The sequence below is a fragment of the Chanodichthys erythropterus genome, chromosome 6 (assembly GCF_024489055.1).
Source record: "Chanodichthys erythropterus isolate Z2021 chromosome 6, ASM2448905v1, whole genome shotgun sequence".
In the NCBI taxonomy this organism is placed as follows: Eukaryota; Metazoa; Chordata; class Actinopteri; order Cypriniformes; family Xenocyprididae; genus Chanodichthys; species Chanodichthys erythropterus.
The window spans coordinates 34,324,453-34,349,331 of NC_090226.1; the positions used below are offsets into that span (position 1 = coordinate 34,324,453).

Here is a 24,879-nt window from a genome sequence, read left to right on the forward strand (position 1 = left end):
GATGGCCGGAAGTGATGCCCGGCCTAGGAAAGTTCACATCTTCACCCTTTATTCAAATACTATTAACAAAGATTTTGTAAGCATATTATATAGTTATGCTTAGAGTCGATTGTTTTATTTGTGATAATAATGCACTGAAACATGCCAAAATGTGTGATAATTTTTGGCCAGGCTGTCATACAAATTATGAACACATGCAAAAACAAGAGGGAACCAACAAAATATTAATAACTGATTATATTGTAGTGTTTTTTCCTGTTTTTCTATGCATTTTTTGCATAGTAAAATAAAGCCTTTAACTGTAGTTTGCCTTTTTTGCCAAATAATCGTGTCAGATAAACACTCTAACCAAGTTTAGTGTTTCTATCTTCCCTCATATTTAAAATATTTAAAAAATCCAAAACATTTTACGGTTTAATTGAACTTGTAGGTTCATTAAAAACAAATAGCATCCCCTCCGGATGTCACTTTTGGCCAGTACTGCATGTCATATCATGTATTATGTGAAGTATAATGAATTCGGACCAGGATTCATACGAGATGAAGTCGGTATGAAGTTTCATGTCATCTCTGAGCAACAGAAGATCACTGCTCGCAATGCATTACATATACAAGTTGCAAAAATATGCTGATTTAGATGGAGAATGTATGGAAAGTAGAGCACAGGTCTCTGAATACTGATATAGTGTGTGAGGGACTCACAGGAACGCCACGAGTACCAGCAGCTCCAGACGGCCCTGCCGGTCCAGATTCTCCCTGAGGAACGAATGAGCACAGAATCAGACTCAGTTATGACTAAACGTGCAATGCAGTGATTAATACTGGATAGTCAACACAGAAATAATAAACTGTAAACTTCAGTACCTTTTCACCGTTGGGTCCCGCAGGACCCGTAGGACCAATTGGACCCGTTAAACCCTAGAATTAAGTTCATAAACATCAGCAGTTTGACTCTAAATTCACATCCATCCGTCCAGATCTGAACTCATAATTTAATTTGTGTACAGCTGACACACTGCAACATGCACACGTTACACATGATGTCATGTGTTTATGTATTCAATTTCTGATTCATGTATTGAATTATATACTGTAGACCAGTGATGACCAGTCACTTTAATACTGCACAAAGAAGCCTGGCTTCATCAATAAATATAGCAATATCATTTATCTATGTATAACTAACCTCTGTATATTACACATTACTCAACTATTTGACCAAATAAAAGTGTGAAATATAACAAGGCACTATCACACTCTTCATGATCCGCTTTACACAATTCGTGTGCAAATGTTTTTGACCCTCTTGTGTCCCATGAGACATGAGACAATACAATAGATGTTAGTAATTTAATCTGTGCTTGAAACACAACAGTCAACCACAGATGTAAAAAAATCAACACAAAGTCAATATGAAAAATTCAGAATTTGTTAGTATCTATTGGAGGAAAAAAGATGTTTAATCATCTTACTCTTGCGCCGTCTTTCCCAGGAGCGCCTTCAGGTCCTTTCTCACCATTGTCACCCTGTGATACACAGACAGTCAAATCTTATAACTGATCTTATGATATCTTCAATATATTGTGAGGAGAATACTAAAAAATAATGAGCGTTTAATATATTTAGGCATAATCTAAGCTATTTCACGCACAAGCACAAGCATAAGCATAATCTTGCCGCAAAAGCAATGCTTATGAATGTGTTAGGAGACATTTTAATTATTTATTAATAAAGTAGTGTTTTTGAGTCAGTGTCGGCTGCAAACATGAAGTTGACAATGCTGCCTCACCATCTCTGCAGTATAGACGCGCATATATAGAGAAATGCACCTTTCAAACAGATTTTTCTGATTTCATTTAAAAGTAGACATTTCAAGCTTTCTATAGATATATTTCTCATGTCTGTGGAGCAAAAATACACTGAGTTTCGTTTCATTTTTGTGACATGTTCCAGTTCACAGAGACCGAGATGGCAGAAAGTACATCCTGTTTGTTTTCTTTATTTTACAAAGACACAACATTTTCTTGTTATTGTGAGTTTACACAAATAATAGCCCTTTACAGTTTCGAATGTTGGATTATTTTTCCACTGATATCAGGTAAACATTCAAGTGATCGCGCTGGCGCCTCCATCTCATGCAGTAAGTGTGCTATACTTCAGCTTCCACACTCCACACAAACACTTGGATATGCGCCTAATATTGGCACACATTTATCTAGGTTGATGTTAGAGCAAGCAGCCATTATTACTTACTAATAACATTTTGGTCAACTAAGCCTCTTCTAGTCGACTGACAATTAGCCGAACATTCGAAGTGAATCCTTGCAAATCCTTCTCATCTGCTATTAACTACTAAGAATTGTATTCTACACACACACACACACACACACACACACACACACACACACACACACACACACACACACACACACAGACCTATCTATGTGCAGAAGTACTTTAATAATCAAGACATGTTCATAGAGAGCGGATCTGAATAAATCTCACAGAGATGTTTAGTTGTTGCACTTACTCTGTCGCCCTTTGGTCCAGGAATCCCAGAGGTCCCTCTCTCTCCAGGCATCCCCTGTAATCCCGGAGGTCCCTGAGCACCAGGAGTTCCCCCCGGACCAACACCGCCCTACAGATGAGCAGAACATCACAGACACACAGTTAGAGCCATACATCCAGTGAAAGTGGCACAGAAAAAAAGCAGGAGATTTTCATGGTTATCTCTGTCCCACTGATCTGCTTACCTTGGGTCCGTCAGTTCCTGGAGTTCCTGGAAGACCACGAGGCCCCTGGAGGCCCTGCGGCCCTGCACCTCCTCTCTCTCCTGGGAAACCACGTTCACCCTGAGAAGGACACAGGAACTTTAACACAGGAGAATACGATGTACTTAATAAAGCAAAGAGAAAGTGAAGAGTTGAGACTCACTCTGGGTCCAGTGGCCCCTGCGGCTCCAGCCTCTCCTGGAACACCCTGAATGAGCAAAGACAGACACGCAACTTTATTACGCTTCTATGTGCAGCGAGCAGAATAACAAGTAAAGTTTCCTCGTCGGATTCAGGAACTCTCACCTGATCACCAGGTTTACCTCCTTCACCAGGGGGACCAGGTGGTCCGGGCAGACCCTATGAACATAAAAAACAGCAGCAGTCCCATTTTATATCAAGTGTCTTTAACTACTACCTACTAACATTTCAAGTAATATAACACTTTATTTTGATAGTTCACTTTAAACATTCAACTACATATCAACTAACCCTCATTCATTTGCAACTACATGTCAACTAGCAGTCATTAGTGTATTAGTAGACTGTCTGCTTCAATAAACTTTATTTTGATGCTCCTCAACAGACATTCTACTGACTATAAGTTGCAAGTACAAGTAAACTTATTCCACTAACCCAAACCCTAACTTAACATTCTACTAAAACTCTAATGACTGCTAGGTGACATGTAGTTGCAAAGTTACTTATAGTTAGTAGAATGTCTAAAGTGGACTATCTAAACAAATTGTAAAGTGTTTTTACATTGTACTTATACTTAGAAATACCTGCATGTAATTACATCTATAAATATAGCTGCGAGCAGCAATTATTGGGGCTTAAGCTCTTTAAGGCCTTTAAGCACATGCATAAAAATGTATTTTGTTTTATTTAGTAAGCATGTAACCACTTAGATCACAGATGGAAAAGACCATTTAAATCCAATACAGGCAATTTACTAAAGAAATACATGGTCTTTAAAGCGTTTTATCAGTTGTAGCGCCACCTATGCTCTGATCTCTTTAAAAGTTTGCATGCTTATTTAGAATCATATTTCACATGTGCTCACCAAGTTTTCATTTAGGAGTTACAGGCTTTTGCACGCACTTGGCCACACCTATTTTGTAAATGACCCTGTTATAGCAAAAGTTCAAGTTTTGATTGATAATTATTGATCTACAGAGTCCAGAGAATTGCACTGTATTGGTTTTATTGAGGTTGAGCAAAAAACCTAGGAAAAGTAGGTTATTCAAAAAAGATTTAGAGTATTTCTGCAATGACTGGATCACTTGACCCTACGTCTAACGGTTTAGGAGTTATGAGTGATTTCATACTTTTCACTGCTGTAGCGCCCCTGTCAGGCTGATTGGGATGAGCCTTGGTGACGTTGTAAATGGCTTGAGTAGTACCAGCCCTCAAAGTTTCAAGTCTCTACGACTTGTGGGGTCTGCCCGATCACTTTTAGTATATGTTCATTATGTCATATAATCGTTGACCATTCAGATCTGCGTTCTGATCCAGAGAGAGCCGTGGTCATGTATAGATATGAAACAGCTTCACAAACAGTCCTCTTAACCACACAGTATCATTATTTCCGTCTTACAATGATTAAGATAATAGTAATGGGTACTGGGATAAAAGTTTATAGTTCAGATATAAACACTGATGTCTGTGGTAGCAATCAAAAATACAGAAAATCACCTTTTAAAAAGTAACTTGATGCTTCAAATAAAGATTGTATCAATTACATCATTACACCAGTAGGTGGCCACAATTGACTGTTAAAATATTTATTTGTTATTGAATCATTCATTCAAGTGATTCATTTAAAAGCGCTGATTCATCCAGTAATAAAACAAGTGAGTCATTGAATCATTCATTCAAACAATTTTTTTTTTTTAAAGATCATTTATCCAGAACCGTGCAGCTCTAATATAAACCATGACACCAGCTGTCAGTTGTTCAGTGATCTGCAGCATTCACACACTCACCTGGAAGCCCGATGGTCCGGGTTGACCCTGCTCTCCTCTTTCTCCTGCGGGACCCTGTGAACATCACATCATCTCAGTGTTCATTCCTTCATAACCTTACATAAGCATGTGACACACACAGAGACACACTCACAGCAGGTCCGGGGGGTCCAGCAGCACCCGTCTCACCATCTTTACCAGGCAGACCCTGAAGAGGACAACACATCCGTCACTACACTGTTGTGTGATGGGAAGTAAGGCTGAGGTGTGAAAGAGTGTGTTGTATGTTGCTGACAAGCTCCTCTAGTTTCTGTAAAACCTGTTCACACCTGGTATTACAGTTTTTTTTTTTGTTTTTTTTTTACAATCGCTAGGATTACATTTCTACAGTAATACCATACTGAAATACTGAATATACAATTAGATGTAGCTGAACACACACAGGTGTTAGTCTTTCAATTTCATTACTATCTATACAAAAGATAGGAAACTATGGAATAATAATAGTGAACTATAAATAGTAGAGAGTGTCATTCTTGTTTTGTAAAGAAATTTTTACAAAAGAAAACATTGTATAATGCTCCTGTTGTTAGTTTTTTTTTTTTTAACTGTTTTTGTTGGGTAAAAGCTTTGCTAGTGTTCTGGAAAAATGGGTTGATTTGAGACGTGAATGAAGTGATTTGGTAGTTTTAGTGCATTTTGAATGTAAAATTAACTGCTGTGAAGCTGAAACTGTGTGAAGAGTTTGGAAAAAGTGATCAAGTATTGAGAAATGTGTCTTAGTGATTGTAAAAAACTGTAACACTTCTGTTTGTTCAGCTACATCTGATTATTGTGATATTATTTTTTTAGATTCAGAAAATTTTTCAGTATATTCTGTATGTATGTAATATAGCAAATTTCTATCTTGTTCATTTTTGTATTATGTTAGGTTTTGAACTTAAGTTTAACAGTTTTAAAAAGTGAAGAATCTATGATGTGAAAAGATATGTGTACTGGCGAAGAAAAACTACTAAAAATATTAAGCCTTGTTTACTTAAAAATGATCAAAACGTAAGTGAGTTTAAGCTTAAAACAAGAACAAAAATCAGAAAATAATCTTGTTTTCCCTTTTAATTGTTTATTTATCAGACCCCACTAGAAGATATTTGTTCTTGTTTTAAGCTTTAACTCACTTAACTGTGATAATTTTGAAGTAAAGAAAACTTAATATTTTAAGTAATTTAGAAAATGTTGCTTCTCCAGTAAATGTATCTTGATTTAAGAATGTTTAGATATTTGTACTGAAAAACAAGACAGAAATACAAAGGAAGAAAATAATTTTTACTATGTTGCAACTGTACAAATGACATCCTAGTCTTCTGAAAAATCATTTCACTCTGCATGCTCCACCATGTGCACTTGACCATAAAGCTTTGATTTGATTTGAAATAAAAGCCAATCACTAGTTCTGAATGTTCTCTTTATAATGTCACACATGCTATTTTTCACTTTGTAAATTACCATTTACCCAAATCTATGTTTAGTAATGTTGACTGAAATATATATATGAGCGCCACCGACATGCATCCAAATGTCCAGTTTTCCTTAAAACACATCACAGTTTTAGCTCTGGAAGACAGAAACTGCCAAGAAACACTGCCAAGAGAGCTCAGTGCCGCTAATGAGAAGGACCAACGCTCAGTCACATTGAAGGTTAGTCAAGCTGCTCTCTTTCCACTCTGTTTTGCAGTGTAGATGTGTTGAGGATTTTAGAAAGAAAAACTTACACGCAAACCCGGAGCTCCAGCGAGTCCCTTCTCTCCAGCCTTCCCAGCCTCACCCTGCAGTGAAGAGGAAGACGCCTGATGTAAACTGCCAGCATTTAAGTCATTAAGATGCAGAGCAATAATACTTGTTTTCAATTATAAATAGTGTTTAGCATAATAATTAATAACAAAATAAGACAGGAATGAACACGTTCATGTTCCCGTAATACACACAAAACAAACAGACATGTATTGACAAGAGATTTCATGTTTACATTGCCACCCTTGGGTCCAGGGAATCCCATCACTCCAGGCTGACCGCGAACACCCTGAGGTCCCGGGGGTCCCGGACGGCCGTCTTCACCAGCAGCGCCCTACATCTCGACAGAACATGACCGTTATTCAAGATCCAAACATATTACTAGAGTTCATCGCGATTTCAAAATAAAAGTTTAAACCCTCAATCTGAGTTTGCATGTTTTGATGTCCACATATTCTTGTTCAAGAAATTACCAAATATTACTGCCTCATTGTTATTAGATATGTATTTTAAAGGCTATTGTTTGCTTAGGTCTATTTTTATTACCGCAACAAAAATTTGATTACTTGATTAATCAGTAGTGACAGTCCTAATATAGTCAAAATATTGGCTAATAAAACCATGTCTACTCACAGATGGACCGACTTTGCCCTGTGGACCGGCATCACCGGGACGTCCCGTCAGCCCCTGCGTAACAAGAATGCCCATGATTACGACAAACACGTATAATCAGAATCAGATCTGTTTGAATTGGTTCTGCAGACAGATGGACTGATTTACCCTTGCACCAGGCAGACCCGGTTCTCCAGGCCGTCCTGGATCTCCGCTGGCTCCCTTAGGGCCCGATACGCCTGCAGCTCCACGCTCACCCGGAGCGCCCTGCAAGACAACAGGAAATTGAAGAACATTTTTTTTCCATACTTTGGTAATCAATGGGGACCAGCAACTGTTTGGTTACCCATATTCTTCAAAATATCCTCTTTTGTGTTCTGCAGAACACAGAAATTCTGGTAATTTTCTGGTAAAAACATCATAGAAGTAATTTACCAGTAATGTTACATCATATCCGGCATTAAATTCTGGTAATTTTCCAGTAAAACAAACAAAAAATATAGCTGCACGCAGCGACAATGGTCCCAAGCCCCGGCGCCACCGCCACCCTGGTGGCTTGAGGAAACCTGTGCATGGCGGGCAACATACAATACAATCTTAATTTAACTTAAGTTAACTTAATTTAAATCAAACAATGATTTTACAGGATATGAGGCACGTTGTTTCATGTTGACTGAGTTTGGTGGCGATTGCATGAATCTCTTACGAGGACTACTTAAAAACTCAGAGCCTGATTCAATCCACATTCAAACCAAAATAGCTGACTTTCTGTTGATCGGAGCTAATGACTGTAAATACGAAAGTTGTCCGGCTTGATGAGAACAATATATATACCGAGTTTGGTGACTGTAGGTAAGACTAACCCCAACTTTTATCAAAAGTTGTCACTATAGAGCCCCTCTTCCCCACCCATTTATATGGCTTTGCCCATGTCTACTGACTGGCAACTCTGATGTGTGTGTCAATTTTAAACATGTTAAGTGATTTGGAAACCCCCATAAGGAATATTAAAGTTTAATGTGTTGCCATGACAACAGTATTCAAGATATCAAGAATCCTTTCACAAATAAGGTGATTTCAAAGCATTTTGAAAGTGAAAGACTTCCTGCTGCCAGTTGGTGGCGCTATGACTTTGACTTATAATGTCACTCTGATAGTCACATTCATGTGATTGGCCTCCTACAACGAACACACAGTTTCATCAAAATCAGTTTATGTATGCAGAAGTTATAACACACTTCCTGTTTCCCTTTCTCGACATAAATTTGTTTCAACCCACTGCCAAACCGTTTGAGATATCAAAAATCCACTCGCAATTTAACACCCTCAATGTCTTGACTTCATGCTGACTAAGGATGAATTTCTTAGGAGGAGTATATCAAATTCCAGATCATGCGTTTTTCAAACAATCCTATATAGCTTACTTCCAAAAGTGCCCGAAAGGTCCAAAAAAAAAGGTACCTAAGGAAAACAATAGGGCCTTGGGAAAGGGCTTGAGCCCTAAAAAACTGTGTGTAAAAAGAGTAATTGTGTTTTGCACTTTGAGCATGGAGTCTCACCTTTGGACCAGCCAGACCATCTTGTCCAGGAAAACCTCGATTACCAGGAGCTCCCTGCAGAAAACACATCATTAAAGGTTATTAATAACAGAATGCAGTACAACACTTCATCTTATAGAACTAGAAACACAATAGCCCTCTCTAACCAATGTGTTTGAGAGAATATAGTTGCATGCATGGGTCATGTGTAAAATGTTACACAAGACTCAAGAGAAGCAGATAAAGTTCTTCAGTATTGCTAAAGATCAGATATGAGGCGACAGTGTCTCACTCTCTCTCCAGGCGGCCCGACGGGTCCAGCAGCACCAGGCTCTCCTCTGGGTCCTCGCTTACCTTCCTCTCCGGCAGGGCCGGGGGAACCTTGAAGACCAGCGCTACCCTAAACATTAAAACATTCATTTGCATTTAACTGACATATTTAACACTCATACACACACTGCATCCTCTGACAGACAGCACATAAACACACTGACAGAAGGTTTAAATACTAAAAACTGAAGTTTTTGCTTGCATCTATAAACAGCAGCTGTAAAATCAATATTTAAAAACATTTTAAAAAATGTAAACTGAAACATTATTTTAATGTGATATTGTTTTATGTTAGAAGACATTATGGTAACACTACTTAAATGCATTATAAAAGTAACATAATGCATTAATTATGACTTTCTAATGCACATTGTAATGCATTTTATGATCTCATGAATAACTGTAACTACAGTTATAATAATGTTTACAGTCCGTGCAATCAGCTTTGTTTGTAATACAATACAGTGTTGCAGATATTGAAGTTATTATGATTTTGAAGGCTATGAATGACTCCCAATGTGAATGTGGGAACTTACAATTTCTCCTTTAGGACCAGCTTCACCCTTGAACCCTGCGAGACCCGGATCACCCTACAGACAAACACACATCAGAGTCAGACTATTACTCCAAATCATGAAGCTCGTGATCTGATCTGCTGTCAGCATTATCAGAAAGAGGCCAGAAGATATTCTGAATGATGATCGCTGGTGGGAATGAAGGGTCTATGAGTGGGTGATGTGAGTAAAATCTTAATTTGCGACAAGAGTTGCCTAACAGTATTATTCAAGAAAAAAAAAAAAAGACTCTTTGTGCTTTTAATAACACTTCATTGTCAAACATGTCCCACTCTTTATACCTCTAGCCTACCTCAGCCTCACAAACAGTCTTTTCAAACACACAGTATCATTATTTCTGTCTTACAATAATTACGATTATCACAGAAGTACGGGGATAATAGTTTATAGTTCAGATATAAACACTGATGTCTACAGTAGCGATCAAAATAGAGTAAAGATCAATTACATCTTTACACCAGTAGGTGGCAACAAGAGAATGTATTTGTCATTGAATCATTCATTCAAGAGATTCATTCAAAAACGCTGATTCATCTAGTAATGAAACAAGTCAAGTCTTTATGAGTGAGTCATTGAATCATTCATTCAAAAGATTCATTCAAAAGCTCTGATACATCCAATAATGTAAAAAGTTAAGTCATTAGGCTTGTTCGAGATTCATCAGCATCATGGGAGAATCGTGATCTCTATTTTAAACAAAAAAATTTTGATTCTCAGTTTATCATGCAGCACTACTGGACACAGTTAGTTAAAGCAGTATAACTCAGCTGGTCATTACAGCTAAATAAACTACATGTTGGGTTCGTCTGTGGTGAATGGTTAACTGAAGATTACCCCTTACTCAGTGGAGGAGGTCAATTTGAAATGAAGACTGAAACTCACAGACTGTCCCTTGGGCCCCAGAGGACCCGTCGCTCCCTGAGGTCCAGGAGGGCCGCGAGGGCCTGGAAAACCAGGAGAGCCAGCTATACCAGGAGCACCCTGCAGGAAGAAAAGAGCTTCCTCACATGATCTATTGTGTTGCTTTGGGTCATTCAAATGATCAGAAGTGATCGCTGAATCATGTCAAAACAGGAATGATGCTCAGATGGACCTAGAAATAAACAGCTCATTCACAGTGGATCACAAATAACAAAGTCTCATGGACATGTACATACCACTGATCCTTTAGCTCCGGGGATGCCATCAGTACCAGGGTTACCCTGCAGATTGAGCGAGATCACACAGTCAGAGAGTTACCATCTAATGCTCAGTTTACTCGCATCAGATGCCGTTTGGTCTGTACATTCCACTTGAAAGCAAAAACATAAAAAATAATCCTGACAAAAATGAGGACTCCTAGGCATCCAGCAACATATAATCATTTTTAATGCAGTTTATTCTAATCTGCTGCATAAATTATTTCAGTTACCGGGCCTAAAATTAACACTCGCCAAGTGCCAAATGTGAGTAGAAATGTCACTCGCCAGTTGGTCGCCACATAAGTTTTAGCCTTGACAATTTAAATATTCAAGTGCAAGAAGGTGTGAAAAGGAGCTCATTTCATAACTCATTAACCAGAAAGTCGCGTCTCAGACAGCACACAAATACTAAACTGAGCTCTCTTTCACATCTTCTTGCACTTGAGTGGACAAATTCACACAAAAATTATGTCAAAACATAGCGAGTATACTAGTAAACATAGTCAATTATGTCTTAAGTGGATGTAAACAGTTGAGAAGTTAAACGCATGAGTACAGTATCAGTATATTGGATCTGTACTTTCGCTCTTAAAGTGACAGCAGCCTAATAGCCTAATAAAGGGCAAAGAAAAAAAATACTCACTGCTCTTAACTGAAAAACTTTTGTAACTTTAATAAGGATTAATTAATAAGGTACCTGAAAGCTAATGTGAGACCTACATGACAAACATAAAAGCACTGTTTATTTCATTTGTGTCTTTGTTGTAGTGTATTTATTTGTGCTTTTGCTTGTAATGATTGATTATTTTTTATTCTTAGTTTATTACTTACTGTCTACTTGTCTTTAATGATGTTTTAAATTTATATTAGTTAAGCTAGTAGTTTTAGCTGTGGTATCAAAACTGAAATAGAGAATTGTGAACTTTCACTGGTATCGAAAATTTAGCAAAAAGTTTTTAAAAGTACACTCTATGTATTTCGCTGACTGTCCAGTCCCAGAACCTGTAGTGATCTACCTGAAACGCACAGAACCTTTGATCCAATCATCTGAGCTCTAAATGTCTTGTCACCCTGAAGCCGTGGGAAAATGACGTCATCAAAAGTGACTGGAACTCACATGGTCCCGAACCCTTCACTAGTGACTATCCTGAGCTGTGACGTCAATGACATGTATTTCTTATTTAAAGCATCAGCTGGTGGGAAGGCGTTGTCCACCTCCAAAAGGAACTTAATGTAAGATTGAGACTGCTGAGTAAAATCTGCCCACCAAGATGGTTCCACTGGTTATACCCAGCTACCAAAAATATGTGCTAAGAACATTTAGCTAACACTCCCAATAGACCTTGTTCAGGTTATACACCATATTGCATTTAACTCAGATGAACACGAGGCTGTGAGGGACAGACGTAGCCTTTACAGTGGCATCCACTGTATAAAAACATACAACTCACAACTTTTAAAACTCTTTTATGGAGTTTTGTGCTGATGTTTTGAGAACATAAAGACCATTTGACTTTGAATGAACGTTCTATTAGCCTTACTGGAAGAACTTTTGTTCATAGCTCTAGAGAATTTTGTTCCCTGTTGGCTGCTTAAGTTGGTCTGGTTTAGGGAGGTTTTGGGGTCATGTGAGCTGTGAGACCACCTAAAACCAGCTTTTGCCAGAAAACCGAATCTTGCCACTTCAAATCTTCCATTTACAATACTGTACAGAACACTTAGGCCAGAATTAGATGATGTTTTAGCAATGATATAATGATAATATATAATTATTTCTTAGTCTCTTTATTAGAATAACCAGAAAATACAGTACATTTGTATGCAGTGTTAAAAAACAGCTTTTATAGGCTAAAGTGGCAAGTATTTAGTGATCTCCCCTTACACTTGAGCAACAGAAGGAACCGGCTCTCTTAAATGGAACGGAAAAATTACTGGAAGGCCAAGAAAACTTTCAAAATCCGATGAGAGGTTTCTCAAAGTCCAGGAGATCACACTAACTACTGATTTTTGCTTAAAGAAGCCATTTTGTTCAGAATTGTTTTTACATTTTGTGTACATATTTTCTGTATTTTCTGTTATTTTTGCTAATAAAGAGATTGAAAAATAAACATGGATGGTCATTAAAACACTGCTAAGACTTTTGCACAGTACTGAATGTCAAAAATGCTACAAAAAGTTGTCCACCCAACATGCTCTTTCTCCAGTATGTCTGCTCAGAGTTATCTGGTTTTTAATAATGTTCTCAAAATGTCAGCACACTATCTATTCATCATTCATTAACTGTTGTTTTTTTTCTGAAACATTTTAGTTGGATGTTCATCTAACATTTTTAAATGTCACGATTTGTGTCAGAGAACATTCAAAAGTAACTTTCCCTTAATGTTTCCCAAACGGAATGTTGCTTTATAATTTGCCTAACCAAGAATAAAAGTTTTTAAAATATTTAAAAACGATGTTTTCATTGTTCAGCTTTATGGGAACTTTAGCAAAACGTTCTCAGAACACATTTTTGTTAGCTGGTATGTGTTTCAGTCATGTTTTAGGTCTCATCAGAGTCATAAAGTCAGAGTCATACTGCTTCTACGTGGCACAGATTCATTTCAATGCCCATGTTAACAGCAGGATGTTATAGTTTCTTTACAGCACACTTATTTCAAGCCCTCATTCAAGGCCATCATAATAATAATAGTCCTTTTTTTTTACTCACAGATACTCCAGATGGTCCTGGAGATCCAGGGACGCCTGACTCTCCACGGGGTCCTTGAGCTCCCTCGGGTCCACGGGCTCCGGTAGGTCCTGCTTCACCCTGTGATTAATGAGAAACAACATGATACATGATGAACTATTTCTTCTCAAGAACAGGTCATTTTCAGTGCCTCGGTTGAACATTAATCTGCATTAATTTGATCATTAAAATATGTTCATAAACTCGCAGATTATTACTAAATTTGTTGTGTGGATAATAGTCTTAAAGTGACAATCACATCACAATATTCCTCATTTAAATAATTAATGTGCAGAATAAAGGGGCGGGGCCTGGTTGAGTTAGTCAGTAGTGTGTTGAAACTGGTGGTTATGGTAAGGGGCGGGACATTTCCCAAACACCAATCACAACACACTGCTCCAGCCGACCAATCAGAGTGCATTGTGCTTTTCATAAGGAGGGGCTTCATAGAGACAGGAACTAAACAGAGCGTTACTGACAGACTGGGAAGAGAGGAGCTGCAACAATGGAGAATATGAGGAGAATAATCAACATTCAAGCAGGAAAACCTGCTCTAGTAGAGCACAAAAACAGTATCTTTGGCATCTTTAGCCTGTTACAAGTCATGCATAAAAATAAGTTAATACCTGTGTTTAAAACTAGTGATTCATTAATAATGACACATGTGACAGGAGCTGATAATAAAGCAGTGTAAATGGTTCATTAGCGAAAGAGAAAGGAAGAATTGAGAACTGTCACACCTTTGAACCGGGGGATCCTGGGAAACCGGGAGCTCCAGACGGACCGACTGGACCCTGTTAACAAAAACAGCATGAGGTGAATAAAATGAACATTCATTTAGAGCTACTACAACAGATGATGATGATGATGATGATGAAGCCTCAAACCTACAGGAGGACCAGCAGAGCCGGGCAAACCATCATTTCCACGAGCACCCTGATCAAACACACACAACAGACAAATGATCAACATCCTCACAGGATACACAAGCATCTTGGTAAACTGAACAACAAGAATGTTTCCATTATGCTGTTATTGTGCAAGCAGGTGATATTGATTACCATATTATTATTATTTACTGCACTATGAATGAGAGAAAGACACTGAAGTCCCATATGATGCATCCATGTCAACAGCAAGAAAAGGATCTATTTAAATGACTTTATTATTATAACTGTAGACTTTCGAACATCATTGTATATTTTGACTCATATTAACATATCGTGCTGCTGTACCGTTGTTTATGATTATGAAATTCTATTTTTTTCTTCTAGTCATTCATCTACAGTCAAATGCAAATGTCCCACAAACAAAGGAAGTATGTCACATTGCTTACTTCTCATGTCTGAAAATAACATGGATATGGCGAACCAGCAGACCAGCAAATATTTTCTGACTCAGTATTTCTGTCTTGTTTTCCAGCACAAATATCTAAACATTCTTAAATAAAGATACATTTACTGTAGAAGCAAAATAGCATAAGATATTAAGTTTTTGCTTAAAACAACAACAAATATCTGCCCGTGGGGTCAGAAAAATAATCTTGTTAAAAATATTTAAGATATTTTTCTTGTTATAGGCCTTAACTCAACTCTAATTTGATAAACTTTTCAGAAAGCAAGACTTGTTTTTTTAAAGTAAACGCACGCTAGACGGACGTCTTTAACCGCTGCGCTCGTGTCTCGCTCATGACAAGGCGTTCTAAAAACACGCCGCTCAAGTTACAGGAAGTTCAAAATTTAAAAACACATCTCTAGACCTTGTGTCTCATGTTTTTAACAGCAAAAACACATTTTGGGCTTTATGTCATTTTCTTGTATCTTGATTTAAGAATGTTTAGATATTTGTACTGGAAAACAAGACAAAATACAACATCATTTTTCACAGTAAAAGTGAGGTACTGCACATATGGAGGACAACAAAAATTAATTTAATATATTCTTTGTATACTAGGCATGAACAATACACTAGTTTCTACACTATTTATCAAGCCAATCCCTGAATAGTGAATTCATTTCTAATCATTTTAAATAACCAACTAATATTCATTAAGAATGTAGACAAACTTTATATTACTGTAATTGTCTAGATCGGCAAAATGTTGGTAAAATATATATTTTTTTCAACACATGTAACATGTTACTACATTTGTGCAGTAAAATTAACTTTAAAGAACATCTACAGTTATCATTTTCATTCATGGAGATAACATGTGCCATGCTTTAGTGGAGGATTTCTGTCACCTGGTGGAAAACAAACACTTTAAACATGAAAATTACATGAAATTACCACAATAACCAGCAGATGGCTGCAGAGGACCACTTATTAGCTCATTTGCCATTTCCACTCCATTTTTATCATTCTTTTCGTGCGTCTTACTTTTGGATTTATTATTAAATGATTATTATTAGAGATGCACCGATTCTAAATTTCTCCACCGATACCCGATAACGATTCCGATAGTTTGGGGGTTCTGCCTTTTATATCTTTTTTAAATTAATGATCATTTCATTATACTTAAAAGAAATAAACAAAACTTCATCAACTTGTTACAGATTAACTGGTATCAGTAATAAACACATTACTCAAATTAATATTAACACACATTAACTAAATTCTTAACTTTCTGAATGTTATTAATTCATATAACTACATGGATTAATAGTTAATATTGAACATCAAACTAGTTTCTTAGCATTTTCTTTACACAAAGCCCAAATTCAGTGAATTTTCCTGCCCTCTTTTGATTGACAAGATATATCGGCCTTGACTAACAGCTGTTTTTAAACTATCTATTATTATCCGATATATCGGTGCATCTCTAATTATTATTATACATTTTATATGACACCCCTGATATAGATGGAAATATATTTATAAAAAATAAATTATTTGACAGTAATCTACAGAGGAAAGGCTTATAGAATGAAGATATTTGAAGAAGCGAGTGATTCTTACAGCAGCTCCAGACGGTCCAGGACGCCCCCTTTCACCAGGCAAACCGCGTGGACCCTGAGGAACAACACACACACACACAGCAGTCATTCATCAAGTGAATATTAACTGTTTTCCCAAAAGATTCCTTTGGAGAAATAAAAAGGAATCAATAGTTAAATATGGAGCGCTGCTCAGTTCAGTGTGAGTTTATACTCAGATCTCTGACTTTTGAAGACTTTGGCAAATCCGAGCACATTATTGAGCACACAGACATTATTGTGATCGGAAACTCTAGAGAAGACACATCTGATGTTACTTCAGAGGAAGTCTCCATTCGCTCGCCAATTAATCTCAATGGTGTCTAAACTGCAAAAAATGATGTTCTTGCTCAGTGTTTTTGTCTTGTTTTCCAGCACAAATATCATTTACTGGAAAAGCAAATGACGTAAGATATCGAGTCTTTTTTTCTGATCAAAATGAAGTGAGTTTATGTTTAATAGTTGAACAAGTATCTGCTAGTGGGGTCAGAAAAATAAACTGAATTCAAAGGGAAAACGATCATTTTTCTGACCCCACTGGCAGATATCTATTCTTGTTTTAATCTTAAATGCACTTCATTTTGATCAATTTTTCAGTAAACAAGACTTAATATCTTCAGTAATTTTGCTTCTTCAGTAAATGTATCTAGATTTATGAATGTTTAAATATTTGTACTGGAAAACAAGACACAATACTAAGCAATAAAGTCATTTTTTGTAGTGTCGGTGTGTTTTGCTCTTTCCTATCTGGGAATTTGGTTGCAATATTTATAATGCCATATTTATGCACTTTATTATCTCATATATGCTGACGAATGTGTTTCTTCTGAACTCATGGCAGTTTATTTAGTGGCATCTGAGCGTTTGAGACGCTTTTGGTCAGGCAGACCTATGTGTATACTGATGTTTGTTTGAATGTGACGTTTGCTCAGGCTTAGGTGCAGGTGTATCTGTTAGAAATGAAACTTCATTCAAGTTTAATTCATTTGTGCAGGACAACAGCCGAGCGCAAACACCTACCATCGGTCCAGGAGCACCGCTTTCTCCAGGAGAGCCGCTCTCACCCTGACAAAGACAGACAGAGACAGACGGGTCATACTGAGAGTCAAACACTGAAATACTCATACATGTGATAGTGGAAATGTGAGTTGTGAAGATCATACTTTTGCCCCAACGGCTCCAGACTCTCCTTTAGCACCATCGAGACCTGAATATCCCTACACAAACCACAGATCAACACGTTTAGCAACACTGTTTACACTTCAATGTCATGCATTATCACAGCATTAAGGCAAAACCATTGATTTTTCATGCACCGGTCAATTTTGCATGTCTTCTTTCAGAGCAGTGGTAAAAAAATAAATAAAAAATACACATTTATTACACTATCTAATTGTGTCTATAGATTTTAATTCCAATACATATCTTTAAAGGCGGTGAGTTTTAAACATATTTCAGATAATTGTAATATAAAACATTAACAGTAGGGCTTTTCACACTGTGCTTATACCCTGCTTATTATTCCAATCACATATATTGGACACTTTTTACACTTAAATTGGCTTACTCTTACTGTTGACATTGAAAATGATGCATGTGTTTTTCTGAGGGTTAAAGTCATCAGTTAATTTCTTGATTGCTGTTTTGACATAGATTCCACCTGGACGTTTTAGTCATATTTGCTAATTCTTAATGTATTTGTTCCGTTTTGAAAATTAATTAATTTATATTTTATTTTGTCATCATTATTTTGTTTTAAGGAGACAAAATCATACAGGTTTGGAACAACTTGAGGGTGAGTAAATGATGACAGAATTTTCATTTCTGGGTGAACTATCCCTTTAAACCCGGGATATAGTCGTTCTAAACCCTGTTTTTAACCCTGGGTTAAAAGAACGCTTGACTCTTGTTAGCACCATGTTTTAACCTGGATTATTGTCATTCTAAACCCTGCTTTTAACCCTGAGTTAAAAGAACGCTTGACTCTTGTTAGCACGTTTTAACCCGGATTATTGTCGTTCTAAACCTTGTTTTTAACCCTGGGTTAAAAGAACGCTTGACTCTTGTTAGCACGTTTTAACCCGGATTATTGTCGTTCTAAACCCTGCTTTTAACCCTGGGTTAAAAGAACGCTTGACTCTTGTTAGCACCATCTTTTAAACTGGATTATTGTCGTTCTAAACCTTGTTTTTAACCCTGGGTTAAAAGAACGCTTGACTCTTGTTAGCACCATGTTTTAACCCTGATTATTGTCGTTCTAAACCTTGTTTTTAACCCTGGGTTAAAAGAACGCTTGACTCTTGTTAGCATCATATTTTAACCTGGATTATCATCGTTCTAAACCCCGCTTTTAACCCTGGGATAAAAGAACGCTTGACTATTGTTAGCACCATCTTTTAACCCAGATTATCGTCGTTCTAAACCCTGTTTTTAACCCTGGGTTAAAAGAACGCTAGACTCTTGTTAGCACCATCTTTTAACCTGGATTATCGTCGTTCTAAACCCTGTTTTTAACCCTGGGTTAAAAGAACACTTGACTCTTGATAGCATCATGTTTTAACCCGGATTATCGTCGTTCTAAACCCCGCTTTTAACCCTGGGTTAAAAAAACGCTTGACTCTTGTTAGCACCATGTTTTAACCCGGTTTATCGTCGTACTAAACCCCGCTTTTAACCCTGGGTTAAAAAAACGCTTGACTCTTGTTAGCATCATGTTTTAACCCGGATTATCGTCGTACTAAACCCCGCTTTTAACCCTGGGTTAAAAGAACGCTTGACTCTTGTTAGCACCATGTTTTACCCGGGGTTATGAAACCCTGCTCCAGAGCAGAATTAGCGGCGTTTTGCGGTTAACCCTGTATTGCAGTATCAGGTGTGTGCAGTGTAAAATTAAGTGGATTTATAATGGCTACATGCTTAGCCATATTATTCCCATGATTTGTACAGTCTCAGAAAAATCACGCGTTGTATACAAACAGCAGTATTTTTCAGCCTTTGAGAGAAAAAAAGTCAAAATGGTGACAGAAAATGTGACAACTGGAGTGAGAAAGAAATTGTTTCATTCTTACCTTTACAGTTCAAAAAGTCTATTGTGGATAAACTTGATAGTACAATTGTCAAAATAATGAGGATGCACAATGATAGAGCATTTATGTAAACAGGTTGAGTGCTGCACTCCAATCAATGACGCTGACACACACCGTAAACAATAAGAACGTTAACCCAGGGTTAAGAATGTGAAACAGCAGCTTATGAATACCCAGGATTCCTGGGTATTCGGATTAATTGTGAAATATGAGCAATTTAAAATGTGAAGCAGAATTGCCCAGGATTCAGTTTACCTGGGTTTAGAATGATCCAGGGTTAAGTAGCTATTTCAAGTGTGAAAAGCCCTATTTTTACCCTGTAGAGACTGACCACTAAAAGAGCACATGATGAAAAAGTGCACTAACTCTGTGTCCCTTGATTCCAGGTAGACCTGGTGTTCCTGGGAATCCACGAGCTCCCTGTGTTGAGAGAGAGAGAGAGAGAGAGAGGGGTATGAGGTGAATGGAAGTATTCAGACGTCTCTTCTTTCTTTCTCTGGCCTAAGGCCACAGCAGCGTCTCACATCTGGGCAAAAGCTTGAGCGCTGCGGGCAGCAGTCACTGCGTCTCTGCACTTCTCACATGATGGATCAAACACTTTAACGCTGTTTCAGTTTAAAATGGTTCACCTGAGGTCCGGGAGGTCCACGTTCACCACTGTTCCCAGGTTTGCCAGGTTCGCCCTACAAGTAAAAAACAGTGATTTCATACACTCAGCTTAAAATCAAACGTTGAGCTGAGCAGTGTTTCTTCAGTGCTCAAATGTCATCTTGTGGCAGAAAAGTGTAACTACAAACCCAACAGGAAATGAAAGATTTGCATTTATGCTTCTACATCAAAGCTGCAGTTCGCTGGGAACACTTTTTTTCACACTTTATACAATACAGATTCTGCCAAAGTTCAGCAATGAACAGGAAAATAACAGTGTTACTGTAGCAAAAGTAATCAGTCATAAAACCAATTCAATTTCAGCTATAAAGCAGCTCTACAGAAACTCAATTCAGTTGAGTGTTGATTCAGTTCAGATCAATAACAGTGCAAAAGTTAGTGTCATTATTCAACTCAGTTCAGATAAATCAATTATATTGCTGTCTTTTAAACCCCATTTAACAGACATTTTTCTGCAGTACTGACGCTTGAGGACACTGTTGTGTTCACACAGAAATCTTTCAGTGTGTGTCGTGTGTGATGTGGGCAAGAGTAATGGAAGGAATGGAGTCTGAAGAGAAGAACAGCTGGACTCTCCAGTACTCAGAAAAACACCTTGGAGAAAGTTCACACAACTAAAATTGTAACGTGACGTTCAGAGGATGATTTGATCATGTGCCTTTACAGAACATATGAGGACGAATCAAATAACAGGTTAGGCTGACGCTGACGTGAGGCGTGGGAATACTTACATCATCTCCTGGTTTTCCTGAGGGGCCAGGAGGGCCACGAGGACCCATTGGGCCCTATCAAGAAAAAAAAAAAGATTAATTATTAAGGTCCAGACAGATATGAAATATGAGTGAAAACACTGAGAACAATGATAAAGTGTTGTGCTTTGTGTATTAAAAAATGCTAGCACTTTACAATAAGGTCCCATTAGTTAATGCATCAACTAATAATGAGCAAAACATTTGATACAGTATTTATTCATCTTTGTTAATGTTAAAACCAGCTGTTCATTGTTAGTTCACATCAGCTCAGGACCATTAATTTATATTAAATGGGATCTATTATGCTTTTTTTCCATGTTCATCTTTCTTTAAGTGTGTAATATTGATGTTTTAGCATGAAAAAGCATTACTGACAGACTGGGAAGAGAGGAGCTGCAACAATGGAGAATATGAGGAAAATAATCAATATTCAAGCAGGAAAACTTGTTCTAGTAGAGCACAAAACCAACATCAAGACTTTTAGAAAGGGCATAAGAGGTCCTCTTTAACAAATACAACTTATTGATGTTATGTATGTTGAAATTAACACTAAGATTAATCAATGCTTTAGAAGTATTCTCCATTGATTGTTCATGTTAACTCATTTTTACAAATGAAACCTTATTGTGAAGTGTTACCAAAAAATTCATAAACGAGAGCACTGGAGCCAGCGGTGTGCACCTCGCTGACCTGAACTCAAGATCTAGAGAGGCTTATTATGATTAGGAGTATTACGGTTAAATGAAGTGGCATTCGCACACTGGGAGGTTGACTGTAATCATCAGTAATGAGAGTTTTTCTGGAGTGTTTCAGGTTTTTTGGATACGTACGGATGATCCGGGCTCTCCGGCTTCTCCAGGGTTGCCTTGAAATCCTTGTGGGCCCTGCAGCAAATAGAGACCGAATTCACATCACAGACTGTCAGTCCAGTTTCATGCCAGAAACAATATTTATATGATCAGTATGTGTACAGTGAGAAGAAATATTATTAGACTGCTGGAGTACAAGCCGCTTCTGCCTGAAACACAGGATGCGTTTGTGTATAGACACATACTCTTTCCCAGAATAGCTCTTAGTTTTGATGTAATCCTTGATATAAACAGTATAGTTAATAACAAGAAAACCAAAACAAACATCAAAAACACATATTATGTTCTACTATGTAGAAGAAAGAGATGAATTGTCCGCCTGCATGATGGCAGTAAAACGCCCTACACTTATATGATGTTCACAGCAGATGCCATGCAACTACGTAAGGCAAAAAAATAAAAAATCACAGCCAATCAGAAGAGCGTGTGGGTGGAGTCTCTGTGCAGAAGGGTGTGTGGGCGGAGTCTCTCTGCAAGCGCACTGTGCTCACAACTAAATCAATCAAGAATCACAGCCAATCAGAGGAGAGTGTGGGCGGAGTCTCTCTGCAAACGCACTGCACTCGCAACTAAATCAATCAAGAATCACAGCCAATCAGAGGAGAGTGTGGGCGGAGTCTCTCTGCAAACGCACTGCACTCGCAACTAAATCAATCAAGAATCACAGCCAATCAGAGGAGAGTGTGGGCGGAGTCTCTCTGCAAACGCACTGCACTCGCAACTAAATCAATCAAGAATTACAGCCAATCAGAAGAGAGTGTGGGCGGAGTCTCTCTGCAAGCACATTGCACTCGCGACTAAATCAATCAAGAATCACAGCCAATCAGAGGAGAGTGTTGGCGGAGTCTCTCTGCAAGCGCACTGCACTCGCAACTAAATCAATCAAGAATTACAGCCAATCAGATAAGTGTGTGGGCGGAGTCTCTCTGCAAGCGCACTGCACTCGCAACTAAATCAATCAAGAATCACAGCCAATCAGAGGAGAGTGTGGGCGGAGTCTCTCTGCAAGCGCACTGCACTCGCAACTAAATCAATCAAGAATTACAGCCAATCAGATAAGTGTGTGGGCGGAGTCTCTCTGCAAGAGCACTGCACTCGCAACTAAATCAATCAAGAATCACAGCCAATCAGGAGAGCGTGTGGGCGGAGTCTCTGCATGCGGACTGAACTCGCGACTAAATCAATCAAGAATCACAGCCAATCAGATGAGCGTGTGGGCGGAGTCTCAATGAAATAGATAAGTAAATAATCAAAGTAATAAATATTCACAAAAAATTAAATACATGAAAGTATTCTGCAATAATTTAAGTAATTTATCCTTATATAGAACCTTATTTTTTAAGAGTATACAGCTTATAGAGAGGATGATGACTACTAGTCCTAACCTGTGTGTGTGTGTGTGTGTGTGTGTGTATGTGTGTGTGTGAGTGATGTTATTACATTTGGGAAGCCAAGTATCATCTTACACATGCTATTTTTGCATGTCTTTCAAGGCATAAAAATTCCCATTCACATTTCAGTCGTATCTTTACTTATCGCGCATGTCAGGTGAGGTGTTTGTTGAGGAAATACACTCACGGGAGATCCATTGGGGCCTGGTGGTCCTCGTGGACCCATCGGACCCTGAAGAACAAACATAACAACACAAATCAATAAATCTGTTCACAATCATATAATGAGACACAAGTTGTAGCTGTGGGTCTTAATGTTTTCATCATGATAGTTGTTCTTTGGCCATCTTCATGGGAGACATTTCCCAGCAGAGCCCTCAGGACATCAGAGCGACTCGCTGGAGCAGAAACACAGATTCCACACACTCACAAATCAGCTTAAGCGCTTTGAACCCGTGTGACTTACCAGCAATTAAACGTTTCAGAGCTTTTTCACCAATGACATGAAGAAGAGCGACAACCGGCGCACTAAATCACCGCATGATGTGTGGGATAAAACATCATGTTCAAACAGGTAATATTTATAATGGTTTGTAACCTGACAGATTTTCCACATTAGGCAGTGCTTGATATTTGGATGCATGTTACTAACAAAACCAACAAAGAAAACGATTTAGGAAGCTTCTCCTGAAACCACAGGAAAATCACCCTCGGCACGTGCTGAAATGAGGCCGAGCTCCTGAATGGCTCCTAGTGTTTAAGAGACGGATATATACGTGTAACGTAGTGGGAGTTTCCCAGAACTATTAAAACACCCTATGTGTTCCTGCATGTCACATGACTGAGCCTATGAAGGAGCTTATGGAATCGTCTTATGTCCTTCAGGACAGACACAAAAATATACTTTCAGATGTTTGCATGCTGGGAGAAAAACATTATTTCACAGTATGTGCAGTTGCAGTGTACTTACCTGAGTGAGTACTGGGTGATATCAGGTAACTACATGGGTTAAGATTAGGTTTAGGGGTAGGATCAGGGTTATTACCCAGTTATACTGTAATTATTAGCACATGTATGTACATGGGGAACAGGACTGTAAAACAAAGTGGAACCAAAAATGAACATGGCTTATATGAGTTGACAAATAAACATGACAAATTTGGATTCAATCCAGAGCCTGATTTGAATATTTGAAAAATGACCCATTTTTAGCCTGTTAACTGTGTGTTTATTGCCTTTTTTCCCTATTACATATTTTAGTAATCATAAATTAGATATCATTCGAAAAGCTTAAAACAATCACAATTCATCAACTGTTTCGAAATTGGACATTAACATAGAAACGATACGTTAAATATTTCTAGTGTGCTTAATTTTTGTGAAATTTGGTACATAAATTGGCTAGACATTTGGCTTTGATTTGAAAAATGTTTAGTTCATTACATTTGCCTACAGTAAACTTAAACGACTATAACTTTTGTAGACTTTCAAATGCTTTTCTGCAAAAATCTGCTGAGTGTCGTCTTTAAAAAGAGACCCGCCGTAGGTCTGTATTCCAAAGCATTCATCAATCACAACCGTTTACGTTCAGATCTGTGTGACGGTTTCACGGGTTAAACGTGGTCATCAAGTCTGTTTTAATGACTTCAG

At 37.9% G+C, this 24,879-nt stretch overlaps 1 protein-coding gene across 1 annotated transcript in view; it reads right to left on the reverse strand.

Annotated features, from left to right (window-relative positions):
* col2a1b (collagen, type II, alpha 1b) overlaps nt 1-24,879 on the reverse strand; it is a 53,069-nt gene that overhangs the window by 12,924 nt on the left and 15,266 nt on the right. Inside the window, exons 6-34 of the mRNA XM_067388746.1 lie at nt 23,417-23,461; nt 21,800-21,853; nt 20,949-21,002; nt 20,178-20,231; nt 19,915-19,968; nt 17,626-17,679; nt 17,483-17,527; nt 16,446-16,499; nt 14,379-14,423; nt 14,228-14,281; nt 13,470-13,568; nt 10,739-10,783; nt 10,464-10,562; nt 9,543-9,596; nt 8,969-9,076; nt 8,698-8,751; nt 7,307-7,405; nt 7,160-7,213; nt 6,762-6,860; nt 6,508-6,561; nt 4,893-4,946; nt 4,760-4,813; nt 3,078-3,131; nt 2,935-2,979; nt 2,754-2,852; nt 2,531-2,638; nt 1,473-1,526; nt 865-918; nt 703-756 (exon numbers count right to left, since the gene is read on the reverse strand). Coding sequence (XP_067244847.1) covers nt 703-756; nt 865-918; nt 1,473-1,526; nt 2,531-2,638; nt 2,754-2,852; nt 2,935-2,979; nt 3,078-3,131; nt 4,760-4,813; nt 4,893-4,946; nt 6,508-6,561; nt 6,762-6,860; nt 7,160-7,213; nt 7,307-7,405; nt 8,698-8,751; nt 8,969-9,076; nt 9,543-9,596; nt 10,464-10,562; nt 10,739-10,783; nt 13,470-13,568; nt 14,228-14,281; nt 14,379-14,423; nt 16,446-16,499; nt 17,483-17,527; nt 17,626-17,679; nt 19,915-19,968; nt 20,178-20,231; nt 20,949-21,002; nt 21,800-21,853; nt 23,417-23,461 — 1,854 coding nt within the window. The remainder of the gene's footprint in view (nt 1-702; nt 757-864; nt 919-1,472; nt 1,527-2,530; nt 2,639-2,753; nt 2,853-2,934; nt 2,980-3,077; nt 3,132-4,759; nt 4,814-4,892; nt 4,947-6,507; nt 6,562-6,761; nt 6,861-7,159; nt 7,214-7,306; nt 7,406-8,697; nt 8,752-8,968; nt 9,077-9,542; nt 9,597-10,463; nt 10,563-10,738; nt 10,784-13,469; nt 13,569-14,227; nt 14,282-14,378; nt 14,424-16,445; nt 16,500-17,482; nt 17,528-17,625; nt 17,680-19,914; nt 19,969-20,177; nt 20,232-20,948; nt 21,003-21,799; nt 21,854-23,416; nt 23,462-24,879) is intronic.